The sequence below is a fragment of the Cydia strobilella genome, chromosome 18 (assembly GCF_947568885.1).
Source record: "Cydia strobilella chromosome 18, ilCydStro3.1, whole genome shotgun sequence".
In the NCBI taxonomy this organism is placed as follows: Eukaryota; Metazoa; Arthropoda; class Insecta; order Lepidoptera; family Tortricidae; genus Cydia; species Cydia strobilella.
This window is the reverse complement of record NC_086058.1, coordinates 9715972-9743292: the sequence shown is the minus strand read 5'-3', so window position 1 is coordinate 9743292 and position 27321 is coordinate 9715972. Positions and strand designations below refer to the sequence as shown.

General features: G+C 34.9%; 1 protein-coding gene across 5 annotated transcripts in view; it reads right to left on the bottom strand.

Annotated features, from left to right (window-relative positions):
• Positions 1–27321, bottom strand: part of LOC134749208 (high affinity cAMP-specific and IBMX-insensitive 3',5'-cyclic phosphodiesterase 8) — a 159477-nt gene that overhangs the window by 84087 nt on the left and 48069 nt on the right. For 2 of the 5 annotated variants that reach the window (XM_063684084.1, XM_063684083.1), the window contains one exon: positions 8748–8836. In XM_063684084.1, the coding sequence (XP_063540154.1) occupies positions 8748–8836 (89 nt within the window). Of the gene's footprint in view, positions 1–5097; positions 5586–8747; positions 8837–17444; positions 18204–27321 lie in introns of those variants that run through there. The other 3 variants (XM_063684080.1, XM_063684081.1, XM_063684082.1) reach the window with 2 other exon arrangements.

The following is a 27321-nucleotide window of genomic DNA, read 5'->3' as shown; positions in this document are numbered from 1 at the left end:
ACGAATAAATTACAGGAATAAGAAGATTACACACATATACAATTAAATAAATACGTACGAACTGGCTACAACCAAATAGTTAAATATATATCAGATATATAGATATATTATTAATTCATTTATTCATATAAAACAATTACACAGTTACATATATACTATAAATGCGCCAAACTGGAGTAACCAGTTTGTTGGCGCGCCGCGCTCAACTTACTTAATTAAATGTTTATATATATATTTATAAATACATACATACGTACATACATAATATATATAAGTCTCCTCTCTTAGCACTTTCTCAATTTCGTACAATATAAAATAAGTAGGTATAATCATAAATCATAAAAGGTTTAAGTTGAGTTTTACGATGTAAGAAATTGTCAAAAAAATTACGAATACGGAACACAATCATTAAACAAATTGTCAACAATAAAATCTGTAAATTGTATATACAGATGTCACTCACAATGAAAAAACATTGTGATTGACACTACACTACACCTATTCTATTTATTAATTGTCAACGAAAAGCAACAACAACTCTCCCGGGAGTAAACTGTTGACCATCCTCGTAATTTACGTTGTTGAACAAAGTGTAAGCGATCATTTATTCTCGTTAGAGTTTTATAAGCGTTATTTATGGTTAGTAAATCAGGACTGAGGCTTGCCAGCCGGTCTCTGGATATACGAGACAGGTGTCGAATGGTAAACAATAAGCAGGCGGAATACTTAATCCTAAAACTGCCAATCACTATTTATTGAACAATCAGATTCTATGTTACTTTTTACAATAGGTATTGGTGTAACACGTAAAGCTAGTTATTATCTTAATAATGCTAGGGTAGGCAATACATACCTACTCGGTATATAAGAATACTCGTATGTTCTATGTTATTTTACTGATACAAAAATGAATTAGAAAACTAGTAAACGACTACCTAGTCAAAGTGATAATGATGGATGACAAAGAAATCCATGATGTTTTTGAAGTTCTTTTAAGACAACTTGTGGAATAATCGCAAACTTTGTGATGTACACATGAATCAAATGGTGAACTCACCCATTTCAAATATCATAATATCTTGACTGTTGATAATGATTTTACCATTAGCTATCATAAATAAATTGTTAAAACTATTTAGTCATAAAGTGCAACAAATACACTAGTCTATTTGTGCCTTGGTCGTTTTTAAACAACTAATTCACTTTACGAGTACACTAGACTATACTAATTGTTTAGCAGATATTCAAAGACACGCCTCGTATTTTGAACATATCCCCAACAATCTGTGTAAATAAATTTCAATTTAGCGCACAAACAGACGGCGGATTTGTTTAGAGGATCCCATTCCAGTCACGTAGGAGTATGGCGATGCGGGCTTAATGCCAGGATTTAGGTCTAATCCACCGAATGGAGAAATACTCCACATTTAAAATCAATGCCACACTTGATGGGACTTGGATTAGCATCAAGTTCTTGTGGCGTAAGTTGATGAGGTCTGAAAATACACAGCTATGTAACTATTAGCTTAACGTCGACTTTAAGCCTAATTTTCTACATGAATGGAACAAATACTCCACACATCCATGCATCCTGGCGCGCAGGCTAGGATACAGCGGACACGCGGACTGAGGCGCGGGGACCACACATGCATACATAATAAACTAATTGCTTGTTCAGTCGCCACCAGATACATTGAAGATTCGAAGCGGCCAAGATGTTTACAAATATCCGAACAAAGTCTCTATCAAGACTACGTTAAATTGCATGATCAGGTATTTATTAGCACCTTGGCCGTTCAGATATAACTGATGGCGACTGTTCCATAAGTTTATAACGTCTAGAATATACCTACATATACGATGTAGTGTCAAAATCTAACTAGCCTTCAAGTGATTAAAGTGATTATGTATGTATTTACTCCTTTTACGTGTTCATACAATGAGACAATTACTTAGGAAGCCATTGAAATTTGGCACCAAAGGCCATTGAAATTACATAAGGGAGGTACTGAACCTAAACTTGGTAAGGTAAACTATGGTCTAATACTACGTGGCCTGAACTCTTATAGACTTTAATAATACGAGCTTCTTAAATTTTGCAGCTGAAGTCAATGGTTACTTTTTTAATTTATTTGTCGCCCAAAAATATTTCTTCAAAAATTATAATTCCCTGGTTGAATTGTGTAAAAACTTCCTACGTAAGTATCCGTTTATTACGTAAGTTTAGAATAATATTATGGTAGAATGATGCGTGCCAGATGCATATGGTCTCGTCTGGTCAGACCATATTTTGAGGTGCTCCCGTTTGTACAAAATGAATGTTATAATAATTACAAAATAATGTTTGGATAATTACGTTAAATTTGTTGATAATTTGTTTTCTATGTAATCTTTAATAAACAAATGAATAACGGTTCAACCTTGGTGTTGTTGTTGTTTTGGTTTTATTAACTATAGAATGATCTACAATATAGTTTCATTCATGCCCCTAGCTCTATTTTTTTTTAAATATTCAAGTTTTTTCTTCATATTATGATGTGACTAGTGGTTTTGAACAAAGGGAGAATATCGATTCCGGCCTCCCACAACGCTACCGGTGAGATTGCGATTTCTTTCAATAACAGATATTTACATACATTATGCAGCTATTCCTGCGTCATATAGTACAATAGATTAATTCTTTCAGGTCTCGTATTGTGTGAAACTATGCTAGGTAAATTAGTAGGCTTTGTCCGAGTATTGTTTTACATTGATGGAAATGATACCGTTTTTATTCGCGATTGAACTCGCGATTCGCGTTAGAGGTTAATCGTAAAAAAACCGGCCAAGTGCGAGTCGGACTCGCACGAAGGGTTCCGTACCATTACGCAAATAACGGCAAAAAAATCACGTTTGTTGTATGGGAGAGAGAGAGAGGGAGAGAGGGAGGGAATTATTTTATTCTGTTTTTAGTATTTGTTGTTATAGCGACAACAGATATACATCATATGTGAAATTTTCAACTGTCTAGCTATCACGGCTTTCTGATGACTTGTGTTGTACTTAGTTGAGTACTAAGATTATTTATTTAGTTGTGATAATATATATATATGTATATATATATATATATATATATGTATATATATATATATATATATATATATATATAGGTATATATTTGTGTTTATATGGATATGTATTGTATATTTATATATATGTTTATTTTATATTCTAGATTACAGGTTTTAATTATTTACGTTTGTAATAATTGAACCATAATTTACTTTCTGTTCATAGTGTTCGTTTGTCTATCTTGATCTGTTTATTGTTTTATTCTCAATTGCTCAAAGGTTGACTGGAAGAGATCCCTTATAGGGATAAGTCCGCCTTTGTACATTGTATATATTTATGTTCTTTTATTGTGTTTGTAATCTGTCTTATGTACAATAAAGTGTTTACATACATACATACACGGCTCATGAGATACAGCCTGGTGACAGACAGACAGACGAACAGTGGAGTCTTAGTAATAGGGTTCCGTTTTTATTTTTTGGGTACGGAACCCTAAAAAGCGTTAATAAGCGAGGTTTAAACTAGCAAGAACTTGCATGTAATTTTCATTACATTGCGGTATCTGTCCAAACTTTTGAATGCAGTTTCCCTTAGTAGTCGGCAATGTAAAGTAAATTGCAAGCAAGTTCTTGCTAGTCTAAACCTCGCTATATAGTTACATAAACATAAAATATGGCGTAGAGTCTGCACATTAGAATTCTTCGTTATAAAATGATAAATCTATCAAATGTAATAATATTACCTAGGTAAAGTCGGCGTCAATACTAGCGGATGAATGATGAATCAGAGTGCCTAAAGTATCTGCCACCCGCTAAAATTATCCAAATGGAGATAAATGTCTAGTTCTCGTTCAATATTTTCTGTACAGTGAAATTATGCTACATACAAGTCATGTCCCTTTGACTTAATTGTCTCTTTTAGTCAAAGTATTTGAGAATGTAACTTTGGACGCGTAGTCTTATCCGCTACTTTTGATGCTGACTGTATGAGGTGATGATGTAATACTTTGAGGTTTTGTCGGTTGCGTTACAATAGTATCTTGGCTTTATTACCTATCAAGAAGTATGTAAAATACTAGCTGTTGCCCACGACTTCGTTCGCTTGGATTTATCATTTGTCGATACACTCTTTCAACCCATTATTAAATTTGTTAGGGGATGAATTTTGAAAAGCACTGAACATACTTACATGTCAGCTCTTAAAAAACTACTAATTCTTGCATTTTTTATTATTTTACATTATTGCAGGGTTTTGATTTAAACAAACAATATTATCTCTATATAACTATATTAACTCTATATAACCGCTAAAAAGTGCCCATGCACGAGACGAAAATATCTTAAAATCTGTTAGGTGAATGTTTTGGTTACTAAATAAATAGAGCGAAACACGTAAAAGATATGGGTATTATATCTAACTGTGCGACAAGCTTACCTTAATTTCACTTTGTAATTCAGACAATGTGCCCCTAATGAACAACGAAATCGGAAACGCTTTAACTTCAGTGAACAAAATTAAATCAGTGGAATTATCGTATTTTCGAACCGCACAATTTTCTCATCCCCCGTTACCGGACAAGTCACATTTTTGAGGCCACGCGGTCCCAATATATGTAATTAGTCGAGTCGTGCTCCGCAGGCAGACTACATTTCCTTTATTTTGCCTTATTGCTGTTTTATAAAAGAAAACCGTATAGGATTTGGTTAAGAGGAAAGGGGACGGCGGCTTCTCCATACAAACGTAGTCCCCATTTTCCTGTCTGGACCTTATGGAAAACATTTTTACATATGCATATTAACCATATGTCTTATAATAATTAAAAATTCGAAAAAAATCAAACGTCGGGGCATAGCTGTGGTTGAAATACAACAAATTGCGTCAAAACATTTTCAATAATGTTAATATCCAGAGGGGTAAATGAGGACTACGTTTGTATGAAAAGGCGATTTCGCGCGGGTCCTCCACTTTCGTCTTAAATATAGGTACTTAATCTTGAACCAAATCATTCTCTCTCAAAACTAAGTTGCACACTTGAAAATTACTTACCTCTTCTAATTCATCTTCTAACTCATCCACTTCGGAATCTTTCATACTATTTGTTTCTTCTTGAATATTCGTCAAGTAAACACTGGGCCTAATGGACACCCGATTTCTGTACTTCGAGTGTCTCTTCTGAGACTCGGTAATTTCTAACGAATTATCATTATTATCAAATTGATCGTAAAAATTGTTAACATTCTCCTCTTCTTCTAAATGTGCCACTTTTTCTTGAAAAGATTTCCGTTTCTCCTCAGAAGAACGCCGTCTTTCAGTGACACGTCTGAAACCATCAGAGTGACGGCCAGTTTCGAAGGCGTGCAGCGCAGGAGAGCGGTATTCGTATTCCAAATCAAACCCTCTGTCTTCAAATAAGCTTTTGAATTTCGCCCAACATCCCAAATCCTTTTTTTCTCGCTCTTCTTGATTTTCAACTTGAACTTGCTTAGTGCGAGTTTTATCCACATTATTTGCCATAATGTTTATCGTACAAACGATGCTGCTTTACTGAAGAGGTTTTCGAGGATTATCCACGGGAAGTATTATATTAATCCGCTTATTATCCGATAATAGCGTGATTTCCTGATTGACGAACTATAATAGTACGATTTCGATAGCGAAAAACGTATCTACCTACTACCTAAGTAGACTGTAAACTCACTTTCGATGACTCAAGCAAAGTTAAAACGTCATGGAGCTATTCGATCAACCATTTGATAAATTGGACTGATGATCACTAGTTCAACTATTCTAGTCACGTTGTGTTACAACTATTACACTTTTTGCAACCCATTCACAGATATCTTATTTTAACACATGTCACATGTCACATTTTGTACACATTTTCATGTTTTTGCATTGTACAATAATTAAATAACTAAATAAAATTAAAGCACCACCAGACGTTTGCGCAATGGCGGACTCCAAGAAAGACTAGTACAACCATTCATAATAATGATCGTCTTAATGTCCGATAGTCGTGATAAGAATATACCACCAGTATTATCAATCAGAGCCCTGCTGATTAAAATATTTTAATCATTGATTTTCATCAGTATGCCGAAGTATTTTGAATCAGTTATCACAATCGGCGCTGTTAACCTAGATAATAGTTAGACAAGATACCTTCTAAGTGAGTTAATATAACTAAATTATTTTAACTTTTATTTAATAGTGGCGATAGGTAAAATTGATTACTATGTACACATATGCAAATACGACAATAGGTACAAGTCATGAACGGGAACGGAAAACGGGACCCTATTACTAAGACTCTGCTGTCTGTCTGTCTGTCCGTCTGTCACCAGGCTGTATCTCATGAACCGTAATAGCTAGACAGTTGAAATTTTCACAGATGATGTATAACAACAAATAATAAAAACAGAATAAAATAAATATTTAAGGGGGGCTCCCATACAACAATCGTGATTTTTTTGCCGTTTTTTTGCATAATGGTACGGAACCCTTCTTGCGAGAATCCAACTCGCACTTGGCCGGTTTTCTATTTATTCGTCTTAGCCTGTTCTGTTATTAGCGTACAAGATGATTTTTTATTTAAAGGGAATGTCTAAATACTAAAATGGTCAACGATTTCAAGAACAACGAAACTAGACCACTAAACCAAACCACAGATTAATAAATACCAAACCCAGAATTCTATAACTTGCATCCTTCAAGTGGCCTGCATTCTCTGGCCTCCAGCTGCCGGATGCCTGGATACCGTAGATAGTAGATAGATAGATAGAAGATATAATTCATAGAATAATCTTTATTATCAAATCTCAGTAAAATATACAGCTTAAAGAAAAACAATAATATTGATTAAGTAATGATAGAGGCAGACAACAGGCGGTCTTGTCGCTAAAGAGCGATCTCTTCTAGACAACCTTTGAGTAGAGAAAACAAAACAATGAATCAAAAAGAGTAAGGTATTGCAAAAAACGTCGTGAAGCCTACTTTCATACACATAATTAAGGTAGATAAACATACCTACCTATATAGGAAGACACAGATAGACAAAGATAGATAAACATACATAACAAATATATAAGACAAGCCAATATACCAACATATAACAGCAACATATCAACAACAGACAAAAACATTTTACCTAGGTTTCTACAGATTCTAAGATGATACTTATCATTTGATATGAGAAACGGGTTTCAAATGTACACACGGCTGTTGAAGTGGTGGAGTACGTACACCAGAAGACCGGCTACACGCTGAAGGTGTTCCAGCTTCGATCGTGCCACTACGTGTTATTCAACTCATTTTATCTATATAAAGATTCAAACCTCGAACTCGGGATGATAATAAAGAAAAAATAATAACAATCTAACTACCGGTTTGCTCTTGAAACCTTTGACCATTATCCTGGGCTAGCTCTTATAGTCTTTCACCATGGTATTTCTTCATACATTAATAAACCAGTTTTTTCGTGTACCTACATAGTCTCCATAGCTTAGCTACAGAGTATAAGTTCCGATAAAACATTCGGTCGCTGCTCCATTCTGTAGAATTGCTAAACTAAGCCGTTCGCAGATTAAGAGGATAGTGGAATAGTACTTTCCTGTTTTTCTCCCTGATTAATGGCATTAGATATGAAAAATGGGTTTATTTTTTATATTTTAATCCACCCTCTGCAGCCTCCAAAATTTCTAATAATTTATTTGTTTACACGTCAACAACGACACAATTGATGTTTGAATGCGCTTATACTATGATTCTCGATTTGCCGAGGAAACAAGTAAAACCCACGAACCCCGGAATACACGGATGCATCGATGCTGAGACAGGATTTATCAGGTTTACCCATTCACCGCGCTGAGCTCTCGACTTGTATATATAAATATGAGAAAATCGGCGTGTTATGATATACAGAATACAGATTTTTATTGGTAAAATTAAGGTACATTTTACAAGACAAAATGAAATACAAATTTTATAAGTAATAATTATAGTTCAATAAAAAATCAGTTATAAAAAACAATTATAATTTTCGTTTCACACAGTGAACACAGTTTATTCTTAGGTCCATGGTAAAAACTAGAAGATAATTTTTAATGATCTAATTGATAACTGATCGAGATATTGTTAATGATATAATATGCATCCGTAAGGTAAGTGTCCGAGTCCAGTAAATTAAAGTTGAACCGCAGTAGTTGGCTAGTTGCATATGCATGCAATGTTCGCTTCGCAACGTAATCCGGGGCGGACACGCTATACATCAAAAATCACTTGCGTTTCTATGTGTGAATGGCACGTCTGTACACGCGGCATGCGTCATTGTTTGAGTAAGTTGCTTAAAAACAGTACTGAGCGGTCGGCAAAAGGTCATCAATCTGCTGTCGCGGGGCGAAGTAATCCCAATCGGTGCGGAGCGGTGCGTGGCCGTTCTGTATGATAATTACTTATTCTGTAGTAATACGCAGGGCGCACAACGCAAGCAATATGACAGCTGACATATATAGTAACATTACACCCATCTTTGCACACGCGACTCTACGCAAAGAGCTGGAATAGTGGTGCATAAGCATGTATTGGCATTTAAAGCTTCATAAATGACGTATGTACTTGTAGAAGTACGACTACATGATATTTAAAACGAATCGCACCTGTCAGAGATAAGAGATAGTGAAAAGAAGACGCGTACTTACGGTGACGTCGACTAGGGGCTCGTCCTCGGGCGTGAGCGCCAGTGAGGACCGCCGGCCGGCGCGCGCGCCCGGCGACCCGCTCGAGCTGCCTGCAAACAACAGGAACCACGGTTAGGGCAAGAATAGTTACGGGTAATTTCAAATTTGTCGAAATTAATTTCACGTAGTAAATTTTTGTGGAACATAGGTGAAGATTTAAATCAGCTATATTTTTACTCATTAGGAACCACGTTAGGGTAATTATTCGCTCCAGTTTTCGCAATTACTTTTATTTAACACATTTTTGTGGAAATAAGTACCTAAACACAAAACACACAATGACCTACCATTTTACCTAGGTTTCTACAGATTCTAAAATGTTACTTATCATTTGATATGAGAAACGGGTTCCAATAAATGTACACATGGCTGCTGAAGTGGTACGTACACCAGAAGACCGGCTACACGCTGAAGGGGTTCCAGCTTCGATCGCGCCACTACGTGTTATTCAACTCCTTTTATCTATATAAAGGTTAAAGATTCAAACCTCGAACTCGGTATGATAATAAAGGAATAATAATAATAATAATAATAACTGGGCAGCGGACAAAATAAAAAAAATTGTGATGGTACGGAACTCTCGGGACTTGAGTCCAACTCGCACTTGGCCGGTTTAAGTCATCCCTATTAAAAACAACAAATATCGATTGTCGATAAACACAACACACGCCGATCATGTGTTAACGGATTTAATGGACCGATTGGACCGCGCTGTAATTGCTCCAAGTAAAAATATCTAAGTAAGAATCTGATTTTTAACGCACTAGTTTTTTTTCTCCAGAAAAAACATAACACGTCTGTGTGCAATATCAACTATGTTATTGAAAAAAAAAAGTTACGTCATTTATCTTATTAAGTACTAGGTAATCTATTGTTTTTATTTTATGTATTGAAATATACCTACTAATTTCTGACCAAAGCTGTCAATGTCAAAAACTATTTCTGTTACCACGCTTACGAAATTATACTGCGTTTCAATATTTTTTTAGTGTCTAACAAATAATTGTAAAACCTGCAACTAATAGTTTATAGTGTCAACTCTGCGTTGTACCTACTATGTCTGCAGGTATGTCACAGACTTTAGTTAGTTAGGTTTTACTTTACCAAGCCTCTGCGACACTTGGTGCACTACCGAAATAATATATATAGTGTAAGGATCATTATTATTAAATATTGTAGTCGAGTGGCTTGAACGTAACAACTTAAAGACTAACTTAGATAAAACAAATTTTATTAATTTTAATAATAATAATCAGCATTTAGACATACTTTATAATGGATATAAATTAAAAGAAAACGACATTACAAAATTTTTAGGAATATTTGTTGACCGTAATTTAAATTGGTATGACCAGATAAATAATGTGTGTAATAGGATTAATAGATTTGTATATGTCCTTCGTAGATTAAGAAAAACGACAGATCACAAAACAGTTATGGCCGCCTACTATGGATATGTTGAATCTGTACTAAGATATGGCTTGATTATTTGGGGCAATGATGGTGACATTCAGAGAGCGTTTGTTGCCCAAAAAAGATGTATTCGTGCTATCTGTGGAGTTAATCCTTTGGAATCATGTAAACCCTTATTTTGTAAGAAAGCACAGAACACTTTTTAAGACTGCTAGTGATTTATTTCCACGGAACACAAGGAACTGTAACCGACTTGTGGTGGGCAAACAACAAAAAACAAGCCGATTTAAGAAGAATTGTACGGTGATGTGTGTAAACATATATAATAAAATACCACAACAGCTTAAAGTGCCCGATAACCAATTTAATAAAAAAATACGTGAGTGGCTTTTAGAACGCAGATTTTATAAATTGAATGATTTTTTGCTATATTAATGTATATTATAATGCAATAAGGTTAGAAATATTTATTAATTGGGCTCATAATATTATTTATTTTTTAATTAAGTTTAAATTTAATTGTATTTGTACATATGTAAATAATTGTGAATATTTTGCATGCTATAGATTATGGCTAATTAAGGAGTGTACATAAAAATACTTATTGTAATAACACCTGTAAACCAACCCTTATTATAGCAAAATAAATTAATTGATTGATTGATTATTTATTTATAGCTTATATGTTGACCATTTTACTTTTATTTATGATTAGCTTATAAAAGAGTATCAATTGACTCTTACTTGTCACTGGTTCCCGCCATTTGGCCAGTTCGAGTAAGGACAAGTTACAGTGAATTATGTCTTGAAATATTTATTGTAAATTGGTTGTTATTATGTTTGTAACAAAAACAAATGAATAAAGTTAAAATATTGGTACAAGTATAGTTTTCATCATCAACCCGGTAATAACCCAATAGTAGTGACATATTTTACTCGGAACTGTTGAACACCAGATGGTTAAAATACTCGCCCATTAGCTTAATGAACTCTTGCGAAATGCATAAAATTGGTTGCTTGTGCGAGGACGGGTATAAAATATAGTATTCAACTAAAAGCAGCATCAGTATTCCTTCTATTAGTAGTATATCTAGGCTTTATTCTAAATTCACCATAGGTTCTTTCGATTCTTTACAATCTCCTTTTTATCCACTACAATACAGCTTTTTTTATACACATTTTTTTTAAATTCCCACTTTCTCAATTCAATTTGATATTGATTTAGCATAGCTCGCAGCACCACAGTTCTCGTGCATATTATTGTGTGTGTCGTAATGTTAGTAAGAAGATACGAGCGAGATGTACTAATAATGTCAAATCAATATTAAACCATTCGGCTCAAGTTGTTTACGTAGGTGTACAATAACATACTGCCTCTGATATTGCGACTCTGCAATTATCGATTCACTGGTATTTGCTTACTGCGGATCTGCACGATCTGGTGTGATTTTCGCTAAAAGAAGATTGTATAAAATCTCAACTATGGATTTATTGTCCGAAACAAAATTATTTTTCCCCTCACTAGCTCGGAAAGCCGTCTTTTATCCTTTAAAACAAGCGGGGAAAAACGCATTTTATCCACTAGTGGGGAAAGTAATTTGACCTTGGATGGAGCGTGTTTAAGTAGCTTTTGACAGATAACAAAACGTAAAACGCTCATAATAATGGTTCGTTCGATATTAATTATCATTAAATAAATGGTTTCAGAATTTAATAAAAAATACCAAATTTGGCTTTATTTAATGATTTTAAGTCATAAACCTTAAATTCCATAATGAACATTTGTTTTTTTAAATGATATTGAATGTAATTCTGAACGCACAAGTTGAGTCGATGCAATTTCAAAACGCATCGTCAGAAATGTCAACATTGTCAACAAAATTTTTCTTACCGGCTCCGACACGTAAAAATGCACAACTTCCAGTTTTCTGTTATAATATCGTATTATCGTAAAAAAATTAGTGATGCCAGAAATGAAGATGATCTAACGCCTGTGGATATTGCACTTTCCTCGCTATAGTGAGGGGGAAAAGTTTTGTGTTACACACGGGTGCAAATGTATTTTACTTCTCGTGTGTTGAACCACTCGCTAAGCTCAGGATTCTATTTTGGAACCACTCGCTACGCTCGTGGTTCAACTATAGAATCCTTTCGCTTGCTCGTGTATCAATTCCACACTCGCGGGTAAAATACAACTTTGCACCCTTGTATAACAAATAACTATTATTATTTATTATTAAAATAGACCTTTCCATACGAGTGTTGTCTCGTGTTCAAATATATTCTTATTCATAACTCTAACCTATATACAAAATATTTTCTTAGGGTTGTGTATTCATTTTTGGATCTTTATTATATGTACCTACCTAGGATTTTTTTTTTAGTGCCTAATTTATCCATCTTCCCGTGCCTGTTACCTGAGTAGTCTCAAACTAGCCTAGGTTCCCAGAATAGTGCAAACGAGACTAATACCGAAATTGCACTCGATAACGATTAGTTCATTTGACAAAGCAATATATGTATGTAAGTAATGAATGTGTATGTATAAGCATTATTGTCTTGTGTAAAGAGTCAAAGTAATTAAAATAAAGTAGGTGAAATACCTACTTGTGTAATTGAAAATATGGCTTAACCACCTTGTATTATCGATTAGATTCGATCGATTATTACGACACGATTAAATCGGTTTATTGTTTAATTTGTTAATCTTATGTTCTTAAAACCATTCTTGACTGCGCGTCCCTCTCCAGAACACCTACGCCACGCTCACAACTATCATTTGTTGTGTTTGATGATTTGCATGTTTTAATAAGATTACTAAAAATGTAAGCATAGGTACTTACCATGTCAGTACATACTTACCTAATTTGTCTTTAAAAGCTAAGTGAGCTAGTCAACTTTAACTAGTGACATCACTAAATAGTTACAAGATTACCTAAAATTCGTATGGAGAAAAGAAAATAAAAAATACACAAATCGGCCTGCTCCTATTCGCCGTAGCAATAAATCAACTTGATCAACCTAGTATTACGTTGTGTGCGTGAAATATCTTGTAATCTTTTCTTAAGGGGCTACCTGAGGTTTTCATCGATTTTTGACAAGTTTTGAATCGTATCTCCTACTTTTGCACTACATATAGAATTATAAGACAAGCGGCTATCGGTTCTTCAATCTTTTATCTCCATTTTTGTCTACCGGATTGTGAAAAAAATGAATACTTATTTATTTATGATTGTTTTAAACATTGTCTAAAAAACAACTTTTTTCGTATCTCGATTGCTGTGAAAGGTCTTACTTATACGAAATCTACATATTTGGGTTCGTCTTAGACGTCTCTAAGGTTTTAATTTTAAACTAATTAACACAAAAGTTATGGCCAGAAAACCAGTTTTTTGGCCTAAAATTGTTCAACTTTGATGCCAAATATTTCGAAAAAAATGAACTTTGAAGTAAATAAAATAAAGTAAAAAGTGATAAGCTACAAAAAACATTAGAAAACTAAGGGATTCAAATCGAAGGTCATTGGGGCATGGGATCCCCTTAATTCATCTCTCATTCCAGAGGATACTGACCACTTTGTAACTAATATACCCATATATTTCTCTGATAGATGTGTGTAAAAATATTGTTATTTAAAACCTTTGTTGTGGCAATAAATTATTTATCTAGGTACATGTATATCTATCTATTCTAATTATTTAGTCCCGGCTTATACATGTACTTTTTATAAGTTTTCTGGAAGGAACTTATAGGGGGGTGGTCTGTGTTATAGGTACTGTGTTTATTGTATATAGAATAGAATAGAATAAAAATTTATTCGTAAGCACAAACAAACATTACATAATATAAAAAGAAAACATAGAATAACGAAACATAATATATAGAATAGAATAGAACAGAATATATTTTATTTGTAACGTAACGTTGTTATATGTAACGTATATGCGGTAGTACTATTAGTTATTCTGTGGTATATGGACCTTTCTAGTTGAAGAAATGTTACTGTTGACAGCTGACAGAATCATAATTATCCATAACCGTTTCATAACATGATGATTAAGTTCTAATCGCCCTCCGGAACCTTTTATAACGCATATCTTATTCATTTAAATCCTTAACATTTAATAAATAAATAAATATTATAGGACATTCTTACACAGATTGACCAAGTCCTACAGTAAGCTCAAGAAGGCTTGTGTTATGGGTACTCAGACAACGATATATATAATATACAAATACATAAATACATAGAAAACACCCAAGACTCAGGAACAAATATCTGTGTTTATCACACAAACAAATGCCCTTACCGGGATTCGAACCCAGGGCCATCGGCTTCACAGGCAGAGTCACTACCCACTAGGCCAGACCGGTCGTCAGACATTATATGTGACATCTCAGAAGTCCCCAATATCCTGTGGAAATTGTGCATATAGGATAATACACAATAATTGTGAATAGCTACACATTATTAAAAGCCAAATCGACCGGCATTGTTACATAATAAAGTGGATCAGGTCCTTATTAATCAATAATTACTAATTGATAAACTTATAATTGGTAGCTCAGCTTTATTAAAACATACGTAAGCAATTAATTTGCTTTCACTTTGTGCAGTATGAATTGTATATTGATAAGGCGCACTCATAATACACGAAAACATTAACTAAATATGTGATTAAAAATATTTCATAAATTAACCTAATTGATATTTATACGAATGGTATTAATATCAATCATCGGATCTTGTTAAAAAGCTAATTAACCTTCGTATATTGTGTTACGTCTGGGTCACAACATTGCGCGACTGGCTTCGGCTAAAGCGAAAATCATAAGTGGGAACGAAAGGTCCAATCGCTGTGTCTTGCTCCAACCTCCAATGGTTGTCGCCTTAACCGAAGCCAGTCGCGCAATGTCGTGGCCAAGATGACTATGATACAAAATATCTACTTATACTTATATCTATACCAAGGGCCTGACACTCTTTGATAGAGAAAGATAGTCTTATTGCGATTCCTATAAGAGGAAGGAGAAAATAGTGCCATGCTTTGTCCTTATCACCGACCGGGTGGCATCATAGTTAGGAGGCGATGCCGATGGCGAAATACCTACCGAAATTTACAAGAGTGAAAGAGAAAAAATCCTATGCTGCCCAAATTTTATATGAATATTTTTTTCTCTTACCCCCGGTCGCTCGGTGGCGCGTCTATAACTACTTGTATTTATATACTATGTCTATGACTTATACCGACAGTACGAACTCAATGGAAATTATGCATCTCGACAAATTAATTTCTGTGGCCCTAGTGAAAAGTCTCGCGCAGCTTAGGTCTAAAAGGCCATTTACTATTAATCCTATTTCTAAAACATTTACATTCTTATTATTTTAATACTTATATAATTTGACATCACTTAAAATAATTAGTTGCCCGTTTATTTTTGTATTTAATACACTGACAATTATCTGATTCAATTCGACTTATATGTATAAAAAAACCGGCCAAGTGCGAGTCTGACTCGCGTTCCAACACAATTTAAACAATGTATTTTTTATGTCAAACGTGAGTGAAATGTCTTTAAAAACCCGTAGGGGTCGGATCAAAAACTAAGTAATTAAGTCCGACTCACGCTTGACTGCAATTCTTATAGGTTGTCCTATAATCTATAGGTAAAGATCTATTTTGTGTGGTTTTTTCAAAATTGTAGACCCTGTAGTTTCGGAGATAAAGGGGAAGAATGGTCATTTTTTGCCTATTTTCTTGAATAGCTTCTAAATTCTTCTAAAATATTCGAGATTCTCACAATGAGCTCTTTTATTTGATATATAACACGATATAGTTTGAAAAACTTTATTTTTTATTTTCTCATTTACCCCCCAAAAGTAGCCCCCCCCATGTTTAAAATTCAGTTGTTTACGTTACATGTCCGTCTTTGGGTCACAAACTTACATATACCAAATTTCAACTTAATTGGTTTCAACTTAGTTTCGGAGAAAATAGGCTGTGACAGACGGACAGATAGACAGACAGACGCACGAGTGATTCTATAAGGGTTCCGTTTTTTCCTTTTGAGGTACGGAACCCTTAAAACTACTAAATTGACCTACTTTTATATTACACATAGATTTAAGATTAGATTGCATGTAATATTGCGCACGGGGTCCATGTGGAACTACCCAGACTTTGTAATACCTATAATACCATGGTTGCAATAAATAAATATGAAATATGAAGTGTTACGTGGAACTTACACCCTTTTCAGCTGCGCTGCCCAATCCTTGTACCCTTATTCACTAGGGCCACAGATTTGTTTTGCGCACTCAGATGCTGAATTCGACATATTTTAATGACAGCACGTGACATTACGATAATAAGCTTTTTTGATTTTGTGAAGTAACGATGTCTACCACCAAGAGACTGACATATGACTTTTTTTTAATGCCGTTGCCGCTCATAACATAGATTGACATAAAATACATTATCAACTCAAAAATCATCCTTAAAAGAAAACTGATAAATTTACATTTTCCACCCGAAAACAGTTTTGGTACCCGGGCAAACGCTATAATGTTTATTTAATCAGGCAAGATGTTTTAAATTCTTTTAAACGTTGTAAAACAGGTTCCCAAACAATAGGTACCGAAATTTGTTACGAAAGAAAAAACAATATTTGAATACATTACACGAAATTCCCGGAATGAAAGTTAGTTGGGGAAGTTGTGTGAATGACGCCGCCAGAAGCGATCGCCTGGCTTTCAGTATTGAATGATTAATTTTTAGCAGCTTAATAAAGATGGAAAAGTAACTTTTTTAAAGTTTGACTGAAAAATTAAGTGAAATTGAATTTAGAAATCATAAATTCCTATTTAAGTTTAGTTACTTTACTTTTAACGAGAACTCTTCGAGAAAAGTACCTACCTATAGTGAGTTACCAGTTACCAGCAAATGTAAAGCTAAGCTAACGCTAGTCTTCCTAGTGTAAAGTCTGAAGTTCCTATTACATTTCATATCCGCTCATTAGCTGTTTTGCAACCTATCATTGAAATACAAGAAATAAGAAGTTCTTATAGGTGCCTACCATAAAACTTTCTAAATTGCTGCAGAAGACTGTCTAGACTCCAAAAGTTAAATTATACATTTTTTAAATTAAAAGGCCTTTTTTTTGTTTTTTCGTATTTTTTTGTCTCAATTTATACACACTGTACAAATAAAAATAAATTAATAAAATATAGTAAAAATAAAGCACCTGTGTCCGTGTCATCGCCGCTGCTCCGTCGCATCAACCATCGCTGCACTATGTCGATGCTGGTCTCCTCACCAGCCAGCATTTTCCATTCACATATTCACATTCATTTCACTTCATAAGTTTCACTTTCTATCATGCCAGTATTTTGGCAACTCGTTTCACATTACACCAGCAACTTCAAAAACAGAACGGGTAATGTTACGTTAAATACAACACAGACTATTTTATGAATGCTGGCAGTTGCACAAATTACACGCGCGATAAAAATAAACGTTTTAAAACAAAACTTCTATATATGACCGCGTGCATTCGAGTATTGAATTAATTAAATGACGATCGTCAAGCGTGTGTAAACAGATTGACAAGGCAAGTTTAATATTACCATTTCAAAATTTACTTTCATGGGATGTTTGACCTTAGTATTCAGGTATTAAGAGCTGTGTGTCATTTCGGCGATTGATAGGTTTGTTGTTATAGCGAGGAGTTTGTAGAGCGGCCGGTTAGGTAATGGTCGTCAAGTCGAGACAGTTGATCGAAGAAGGGGGGTGAATGTAGGACGAACGTACGTCTGTGAGATTGCCGTGTGCTGGAAGCGACTGCTTGCGACACTGCTTGTTATGCATAATAGGCAAAAGGGGAATTCATATGTGACGAGCGTAGAATCTCAGCAGATTCCGTTTAAAGCCGCGATTTCGCTTTTATGTCATGTATTGATAAGTTAGAAGTTAAGATACTGATAATTTGAATAAAAAATCACAAATAAATAGATACCTAAATGTTTAACGTTGTTTCGTCTGCAAACCAGTAATTCATTAGAAGTCGCAAAATATACCTACGTTTAGTAAATTGTAAATTAATGACTACAATTTACTAAACGTAGGAATTTACTAAATTTACAAGGTATTAGCGTGCATTATTTGATGATTGATGATAGCAAAACTATTCAATAGTTCAAACATGTTTACGTATATACACATATATCAATAATAATTTATTCACATTAAAAAAAATATATTAAATTAAATAAACGTTTATTCAAACGCAAAGGAGCCTCGTCTGCCAACAAACCACTGTGTGGTTTGGCAGAAGAAAATATGTATTTAATTGTAAGTAAGATTTACAATTAAATACATATTTTCTTCTGCCAAACCACACAGTGGTTTGTTGGCAGACGAGGCTCCTTTGCGTTTGTGTTAGCGGTTGATATGTAACTTAACTTTATCTTAAACCTACACTTACCTACTTAACCCTTTACTGCATGCACTGCATTAGGATTCGGTTTACACATAAAATACTGCAGCAACAATGTTATTTAAAATTTAGACTAAAACTGATCTAAAGTAATGTAAAATGTTGTCTATAGCACATTAATAAAGCATGCCTATAATGCTGAAAAAATAATGTTCCAGTTTGAATCCTAGGCCTATGAGTATGTAAATATCACGTCATAATCTCTGGCAATGGCAACCACACATTACGTTTTGGCATTTTTTTATTACATTTAAAACTTTCGCGTTTTGAACACATATTAAATCACATTTAAAGGTAACAAAATAAATTGGCGATAGATATTCGGTTGTAAATGTGATATAATTTTTTTTTATTATATGAGGAACAATTGGTATTTATTTTTTCATTTGTTTCATTTCATTGTGATTAATCAAATAAAACCTGCAAATTAAATCTCCTCGTCAAAAGATTAGCTATAATGACCTCTGGCTCCCATTTAGGTATTTTTTGCGAAATCATGATATCACGATTTACCTTTTACGAGCATTCTTTCTATATAAATGTAGTAATTATTTCGTACTTTAGTACCACGACACAACCAATTTAAATCAGTATAAAGAGTTGGCCCAATTTTAAGTTTCTTGGCAACTAACAGATTGTATTAAATGAAACTAAACTAAATTTATTAATTTGAGAAAAAAATTACAAGTACAAATTCCAGCCTCTCGTTTGCTGAAAAGAACCTGTGTTGGAATTCAGTAGGGGTTGCTACTTGCTAGAGAGATGCTCTTCAGCAACCCCAACATCATTTGGCTTGTAGGTACTCCCAAACAAGAGGTACATTTTTTTTTCAAGTAAGTACAAATTGTGTACTACATAAAACCTCACTCACCTCATGCAAAAAAAAATGCCAATACGCAATGTCGGGTTGCCAGAGAGCATGACGTAAAATATCACTAACTAGTTAAAAACGGGAAACTTCTTCTTACCGCTGCTTATTAATTGTAAATGTTACAAGTGGTACAACAGACTGAGAATACTTTATTTAGTTATAAATTAAATTAAAATTCATTTATTTCGAGTAACAGGGACACATACAATAGTTATAAAAGTTGGTTTCTAAACCCCCCACCCTTTAATTAGTTTGCTGTTGTCGTGATGAATGCCTTGCTCAAGGAATACGTATCTGGTACGTATAGGTATTCCAAACTTATGTAACAACCAAATTGCTTTATACCATATTCGTGTATCTGTTGAAAGTAAATTGGTGGCTAAATTTAACGAGCATGCATATTTAAAATTCTATTAGAATGTCTAACTAAATCTAATGTTTAACGTATAAGACGTAAGGTAAGGGTTGAAACTTAGAAGAACGCATTAGAAAAACATATAAAAGTGTGTTGCATTTACCTCGATTTTGTACAAATGCAATATTAATTTTAAATACGTGAATCAGGTACGTAACGAGATGTATAGAATCGCATGAATTATCATCATCATCATCATCATGTCAGCCGATAGACGTCCACTGCTGGACATAGGCCTCCCCCAAGGCTCGCCACTCCGACCGATCGTGTGCCGCTCGCAACCACCGAATTCCCGCGACCTTCACCAGGTCGTCGCTCCATCTCGTTGGAGGCCTACCGGCAGTTCGTCTTCCGGTACGCGGACGCCACTCCAGAACCTTCCGGCCCCACCGGCCATCAGTTCTGCGAGCAATGTGCCCCGCCCACTGCCACTTAAGGTTTGCAATTCTGCGAGCTATGTCGGTGACCCTAGTTCTACTGCGGATATCATCATTTCTGACTCTATCACGCAGAGAAACCCCGAGCATAGCTCTCTCCATTGCCCTTTGCGTGACCTTGAGCCTTCTTATGAGGCCCATGAATATTAGTACGCTTTCCGAATTGTTTTTAATTTTCGTTTCATGCCAAATGTACCTTGCATTGAGTAGGTTCTGCGTGCGTTTTCGAAGTAGGTACGAGGCCAATACGAACGTGCATTTGACATCAAAATGATATCTAAATGATTTCATTTAGTTATCATTCGGGCACGCATTTTGCTCGTACTTATCCGTGTATGTATTTGGCTCGACCGAGACGCACAACGCACGACAAGCGAATGAAAACAAAACGAAATCATTTAAATATCGAAATGTATAGGTAAGTTTAAATTGGCCTCCTGGATAAGAAACGCCTAAGGCAAGATACTTACATGAAAAATGCGATGGGCACCCTTAAACCGACCCTCACTTTGGTAAGCCCGAGGCGAACCCCTTTTTACATCGAGAAATTACATTAGAAAATATCATCAGAAACATTTAGTTTAGAAGTCAGTAACTATTTAGGAAGTAAAATTCGCCAATAATTCAATGAAAGGAATTAGGTGGAATTTATTTAACTTGGTCAGCGTAGTTATAGTTATATAATAGAATAAGTCCGGCGTAAAGGTAAGGTAGGGATGACAATTAAATTTAAATAAATTTAACTCATACTAGCGCAAATGTACGGTCAAGAAATTTAATTTCAGTACCATTTAGTACCTTGTCACAGTGACATATATATCACAATAACATCACATATAGTATGAAGCCCCTTAGCAACTTTCATATTCATTGTCACTGCGACAGGGTACGAAATGATACTAAATTCAAATTCCTTGACTGAGGGACCAAATGTATATAGTTATTATGTATGTTAATATTTACAAATGTTAATGATTGATAATGCAGCATACGATTAGGTAAGCCAATTATTTTTAACTAGCTTTTGCCCGCAACTTCGTCTGCGTGGACTTAGTAACCGCAGCTAGAGTAAGAATAGCGCCTTGATAAAGTCTAATGGCAATCATTTCAATAATTATCTAAATTCCACCCCGCTTTTGACCCTCTTAAGGGATGATTTTCGGGATAAAAAATATCCTATGTCCTTCTCCGGGACCAGAACTATCTCTATGCCAAATTTCAACGAAATCGGTTCAGCGGTTTAAGCGTGAAGAGGTAACACACAGACAGACAGACAGACAGACAAACGGCCAGACAAACTTTCGCATTTATAATATTATTGAACAAAAATATACCTAAACACAACAGTACAGAAAAAAGTACATACGAATAAAAGTACGTAGGTATTCTTGTTTCCTTGGGCTTTATTCTTTTTTTTCATAATAAATACGTATTTATCGAAAACAGGCTGATTTAAAATGTAAGAATGTGATGTATTTATTAATCGTTTTTTTTTTCAAACCTTCATGACAGTTACGCTGTATTTGTGATAAGTGTAGGTAATTACCTACGATCCCGTCAGATATCTCTGCAAGCGTACGTAATATAAAAGTTATAGTGAGTAGACGGACTTGCCTGGTAGACCCCGCATTGACCTTACCAAAATTATTTTATAAGAAAAGACCGAAGCTAAAGCTAATAAACGAATTACAAAAATACCTACAATACAGTAATCCATAAGCCCAAATCGATAAAGCTGCCTCTTGAGTCAAGATGAAGTTTCGGTCTTGAGCCGAATTATTTTTTGACAGGGGATTCGCACACCTAAAAATAAAAAAGACAATATAGGTACTAATGAGAATATAGAGTCGCACTAAGATAACGCTGCATTGCATGGCATTTGCAATGACAAAGTGTGGCACTGGCATCATTAATGTCAAATAATGAAATTTCTATGAAAATATGTCGTTTATTTCTATGAAAATATATTGACACTCACTCAGTTTGTTTTATTCAAATCGGTGCAATGATAGCTTAGACGGATTCTAAACAGTTTTCACTTGTCATAGCTGAAGATACTTACTGACAGGATGTTCAGTCGTTATCATTATATCAACTGTATTGAAGTGAAGTTAACCCCTAATAACTGGAGTCAAAAATACTTGACATTCGAGACTCTTGTTCTATAACGAATAGAAGTCTTAATAACAAAATATTGTTTTAAAAAACATCAATGTAACCATAACTAATATAAAAATGAATGTAGGTGTGTACTGTAATTTGTAATTTGCTGCCAAATAAAAGTCAGCTACCATTACAAATATTACAATACATTGTGTCAAAAACGTTAATGTCTGCTACAAAGTGCATTGATATGACAGACAGCTCTTAAGAATTGATTCTATGCGGCGGCGGGTAACAATAGTGGAAATGGAAATTGCAAGAAAACTCGTCAATATTTATTGACAATAAACTATCAATGAGTGCATTGCGACAAGGTGACCGCGACAGCGACAGCAAACATATATAATTTTTAAGAAAAAAAACCGACTTCAATGGGGGATGCCGCTGAAAGTTCACTTATTGTTGATGGTGCACTCTTAGATTTCAGACAATGAAATGAAAAAGACAGCATCTTTTGCCTAATTATGTAGAAAAGGAGGTAAAACGACCCACTTTTCTAGTAGCATTTCGTTTTTGTAAGGTTCGCAGTTCTAACCTAACCTAACCTCTACTTTTCTGATAGCGTTTCGTTTCTGTAAGGGTCACAGCTCTAACCTAACCTAACCTACTTTTCTGATAGCAGTTCTGTTCTGTGAGAATCGCAGTTCAAAAGCCACCCACCCACCTAACCCACTTTTCTAGTAGCATTTCCGGGTCCGGGTCTGGGTCCGGATCCGAGTCCGGGTCCGTGTCCGGCTGTCCGGGTCCAAGTTTGGGTCAGAGTTCGGTCCGGGTCCGGGTCCGAGTTGGGGTCCATGTCCAGACCCGGGTCCGGGTCCGAGTCCGGGTCCAAGTTTGGGTCTGGGTCCATAAGGAAGAGAACAAATCGCCAAACGTGAACTTTGTGTCATTGAAAAGTACAATCTGATCATCATCAGCAGTTCCACTTCATCAAATGTCACTTTTTTAAATGTAAATGCTGGATTTTTTGATAAAAATACAAAAATCACTATATGTATGCCTTTCACATTTGAGGAGTTCCCTCGATTCCTCATGGATCCCATCATAAGAACTCGAACTTGACAAAAATGTTTCTTGAAAACCTAACTTGCTTAACAAACATAACGAAGAGGACAAATCGCCAAACGTGAGCTATGCGTCATTAAAGCGTTCCGTTCTGATCATCATCAGCAGTTCCACTTCATCAAATGTCACTTTTTTTAATGTAAGTGCTTGATTTGTTGATGAAAATACTAAAATCACTATATGTATGCCTTTAACATTTGAGGAGGTCCCTCGATTCCTCATGGATCCCATCATCAGAACTGCTTTTTGACAAAAACGGGACCAATCAAAATCGGTCCAGAAATGACGGAGTTATGGAGTAACAAACATAAAAAAAAACAAAAACAAAAAAAAACATACAACCGAATTGAGAACCTCCTCCTTTGCTATCTTGAAGTCGGTTAAAAATGACAGTCACTGTGTAATTGTGTATACATACTTTTGTCAAAATGTATAAGTATTGATGCACGTTAGCCAGGATAATAGATAAAAGTAAAAACACAGTGCATTATGCGAAACCTTCTTGAAGGTTGAGAAGTCGGAGTTTCAGACAATGTGGTATTTAATTATTTAGTGGTTACAAATCCAGCAAAACAGCTGTAGTCGGAGTGATGTAACAAAACAAAACTTGTAACAAATTAAATCTCTTTTCATTTTGTAGGTATGTGGCCAAGTCGCTCTGACGAATAGTTTCCGAGATATAATCGAAAAACCGAATAATTGAACCTTTAAACCCCCCTCTCCCCCACCCCCAGCATAAAGGTTACGACCGGGGACTTTTGATATGTTCACCTCCTATCTAGTCCAAACAAAGCTACGAAGTCAAAAATTGTGTTCCAAGCATTTCACTCTATCAAAATTAAATGGTGGTTCGGACACGTGATGAGAAGGGACGAAGAGTACTCAGTTAAAAAGGCTTTAGTTATACCGGAAAAGAGAGAAGGCAGAGGGCACCCATGCTGCATGCTGGACGACCGTATCCAAAGACCTGGAAAGGGCTCATCTGAACACATAGACAACCCAAGATAGGCGATCCTGGCGCCTAAAGACGAGGAGAGCCTAAAATGAAGGGAGGCGAGGAAGAAGAAGATTCAAAAATTATTGCCGTTTATTAAATTTGTAAATCTAACGATTACATAGTTCATCCTTACGTTTAATTTAATTTATTTAGTATTTAGTTAATGTAGTTTTAAGGATAATTGTCATACCCTACCAGGGTGCCATGTGATCTTTTTTAATTGTAACATCTATTGTATTGTACCATGGTTTGCAATAAACGACTTACTTACTAATATAACGTTGTGGGAAACTTGATACAGTTATACCGCTGACCTCACCATTGTGTTTCACCTTAGACTTCTATATCCACATGACGCGCGTAACAGTTTTTGTCTGATAATACCGTGATCTCTGACTTTTACGGCGTAATCTTATACTAATGCCTCCATAATGAATAAAGGAGCCGATATATTATTTAATGCTAAAATACCTATTTTGAAGGGATTCGAGACAATAGTAGGTTATAAAAAGATCTTTCTATTTTCTACTAGCTTTGCCTGCGACTTCGTCTGCGTGGAGTTAGTAATTTGGGTAGCTTATTTTTTATCTAATCTGCTTTTTATCGATTTCCCATACAAATTTCCACCCCCCTTTTTCACCCCTTAAAGGATAATTTCTGGAATAAAAACTACCCTATATCCTTACCCGGGACTCAAACTATCTCTATACGAAATTTCAACTAAATCGGTTCAGCGGTTTAAGCGTGAAGAGGTAACAGACAGACACTTTCGCATTTATAATATTATAGTATAGATACTACGTTTCATGAGTTCGCAAGAGCAAGACTAGATATTTTCAACCTATTTAATGTTATAATGTGCTGCTAGAGGGGATTGAAAGGTAAATGCGTGAAAAAGACCCCTTTACCTACCCTATGCGTCAGTTTCTCAAGACTATGAGAGCCTATGTTTTCAAGTTATTTTATTAAATCAGCATTGATTGGAATTTAGTAAACGCTAAGCTTGATTAGGAACTATTAACGAAAAAACCCCAGCACGTAAGAATAAAAGCCATACTAATGTTCGTTTACCGTTTTCTTGCGTAATACCTACCAATATTCTAATTCCAAATTTATCATTTTACATAAGATAACCTCTAATCGTCTTGGTGATTTACATAAAACCAATAAAAAAAAACAATCTTAAATCAAAACAGGGAGGAAATCTGCTTATTTCCTTTCTCAAATAAAGAGACGATACACTTCTCCAGCGAGTGCTGCATCGACATAAATTCTCAATCAAATAGATTCCTATTTACATTCGTGTTAAGGCGAAATCCAATGCCGAATCCAATTTGTGTGGTGGCAACTCGACAAAACCTAATCAAAAATTTGTAAGAAGTTACTTAAAAAATGTGATTATTAAACGCTTATTAAAAAAAACAACAATAATATTTATTTTTGTGTGTGGCATTGAATTAAAATTTTGTACAATTTTTTTATATGGGACAGATAAAGCTCAGATAACCTCATCAGATAACGCAAATTTATCTCGATTTTGATTGTCGCTTCGCTAATGTCTTTTGACTTTCTGACCAATAGTCTTTTCTATGTCAATATTTTACATCATTTGATGTTAGTATATTAACCATAGCTATGCCCCTACGTTTTGGATTACTTATTGTAAAAATTAGGAGCGATAACAGTTTTCATATATATTTTTAAATGCTCTTAACTTATAATAATAATGAAACGTAGGGGCATAGCTGTGGTTAATGAACAATAAATTGTGTTAAAATATTTTCAATAATGTTAATATTCAGAGGGTAAAATGAGGACTACGTTTGTATGAAAAGGCGATTTCGCATAGGTCCTCCACTTTCTTCTTAAAAGCAAAACATTCAAAGTTGCATCTCTTATTTTCCTCAATTTCGTAAAACCAAATGAGAATCAGTATGATTTTATTGAACAGGACACTTTAATTGAGTAGTTGTGCATACTAAGTTATTCACCGAAATACATAAACACAGTGAGATCACTTTGTACTTACGCTACTAAGCGGTGAACTTAAGAATATTTTATAATACATATATTATATTAATTTCAATAAAAGGAACTAATAAAGTGCAAGCAAATAAAGATTTACATGCACGTTGTGGCAATAATTGGTTTTAATGGCAATAGTTTATACAAGCAATTACTTTTACATTTTGTTTTTGCTGATATTATAGATTTTTTAATTCTTATAGAGACTGCCGCTACGTTGCCTGCATCATAATAGTCATCATATCGTTTATGTGATCTTTCGAACAAAATTTTATCGCAAAACCATTCTGTCGAGCAACCGTTCTGTCGCATAACAATCTGTCGCATAATCGTTCATCGCACGTTTCAAATCCGAACTATCCGAAGTTCAAAGTCGCACTACTATCCTTCGTTGGTGCACCCGCTTGTCTTATCCCAGCTGTGGAACACTCAACTAAGTGACAAGACTATAAATACTAAGGTCTTACTCATTAATATTCAACGACTTAATGGTTAGCGAACACAGGGGCTCCGTAGTCAGATAGTATATAGTTCACGGTTTAACGGAAAGCCAGTGAGCAAACCTGAGCTTAAACGATCCATCTTTATGAATACATTATTAGGATCCTGTTTTGTACGCAATACTAAAATCAATTTGTGACGTTCCATGCCTT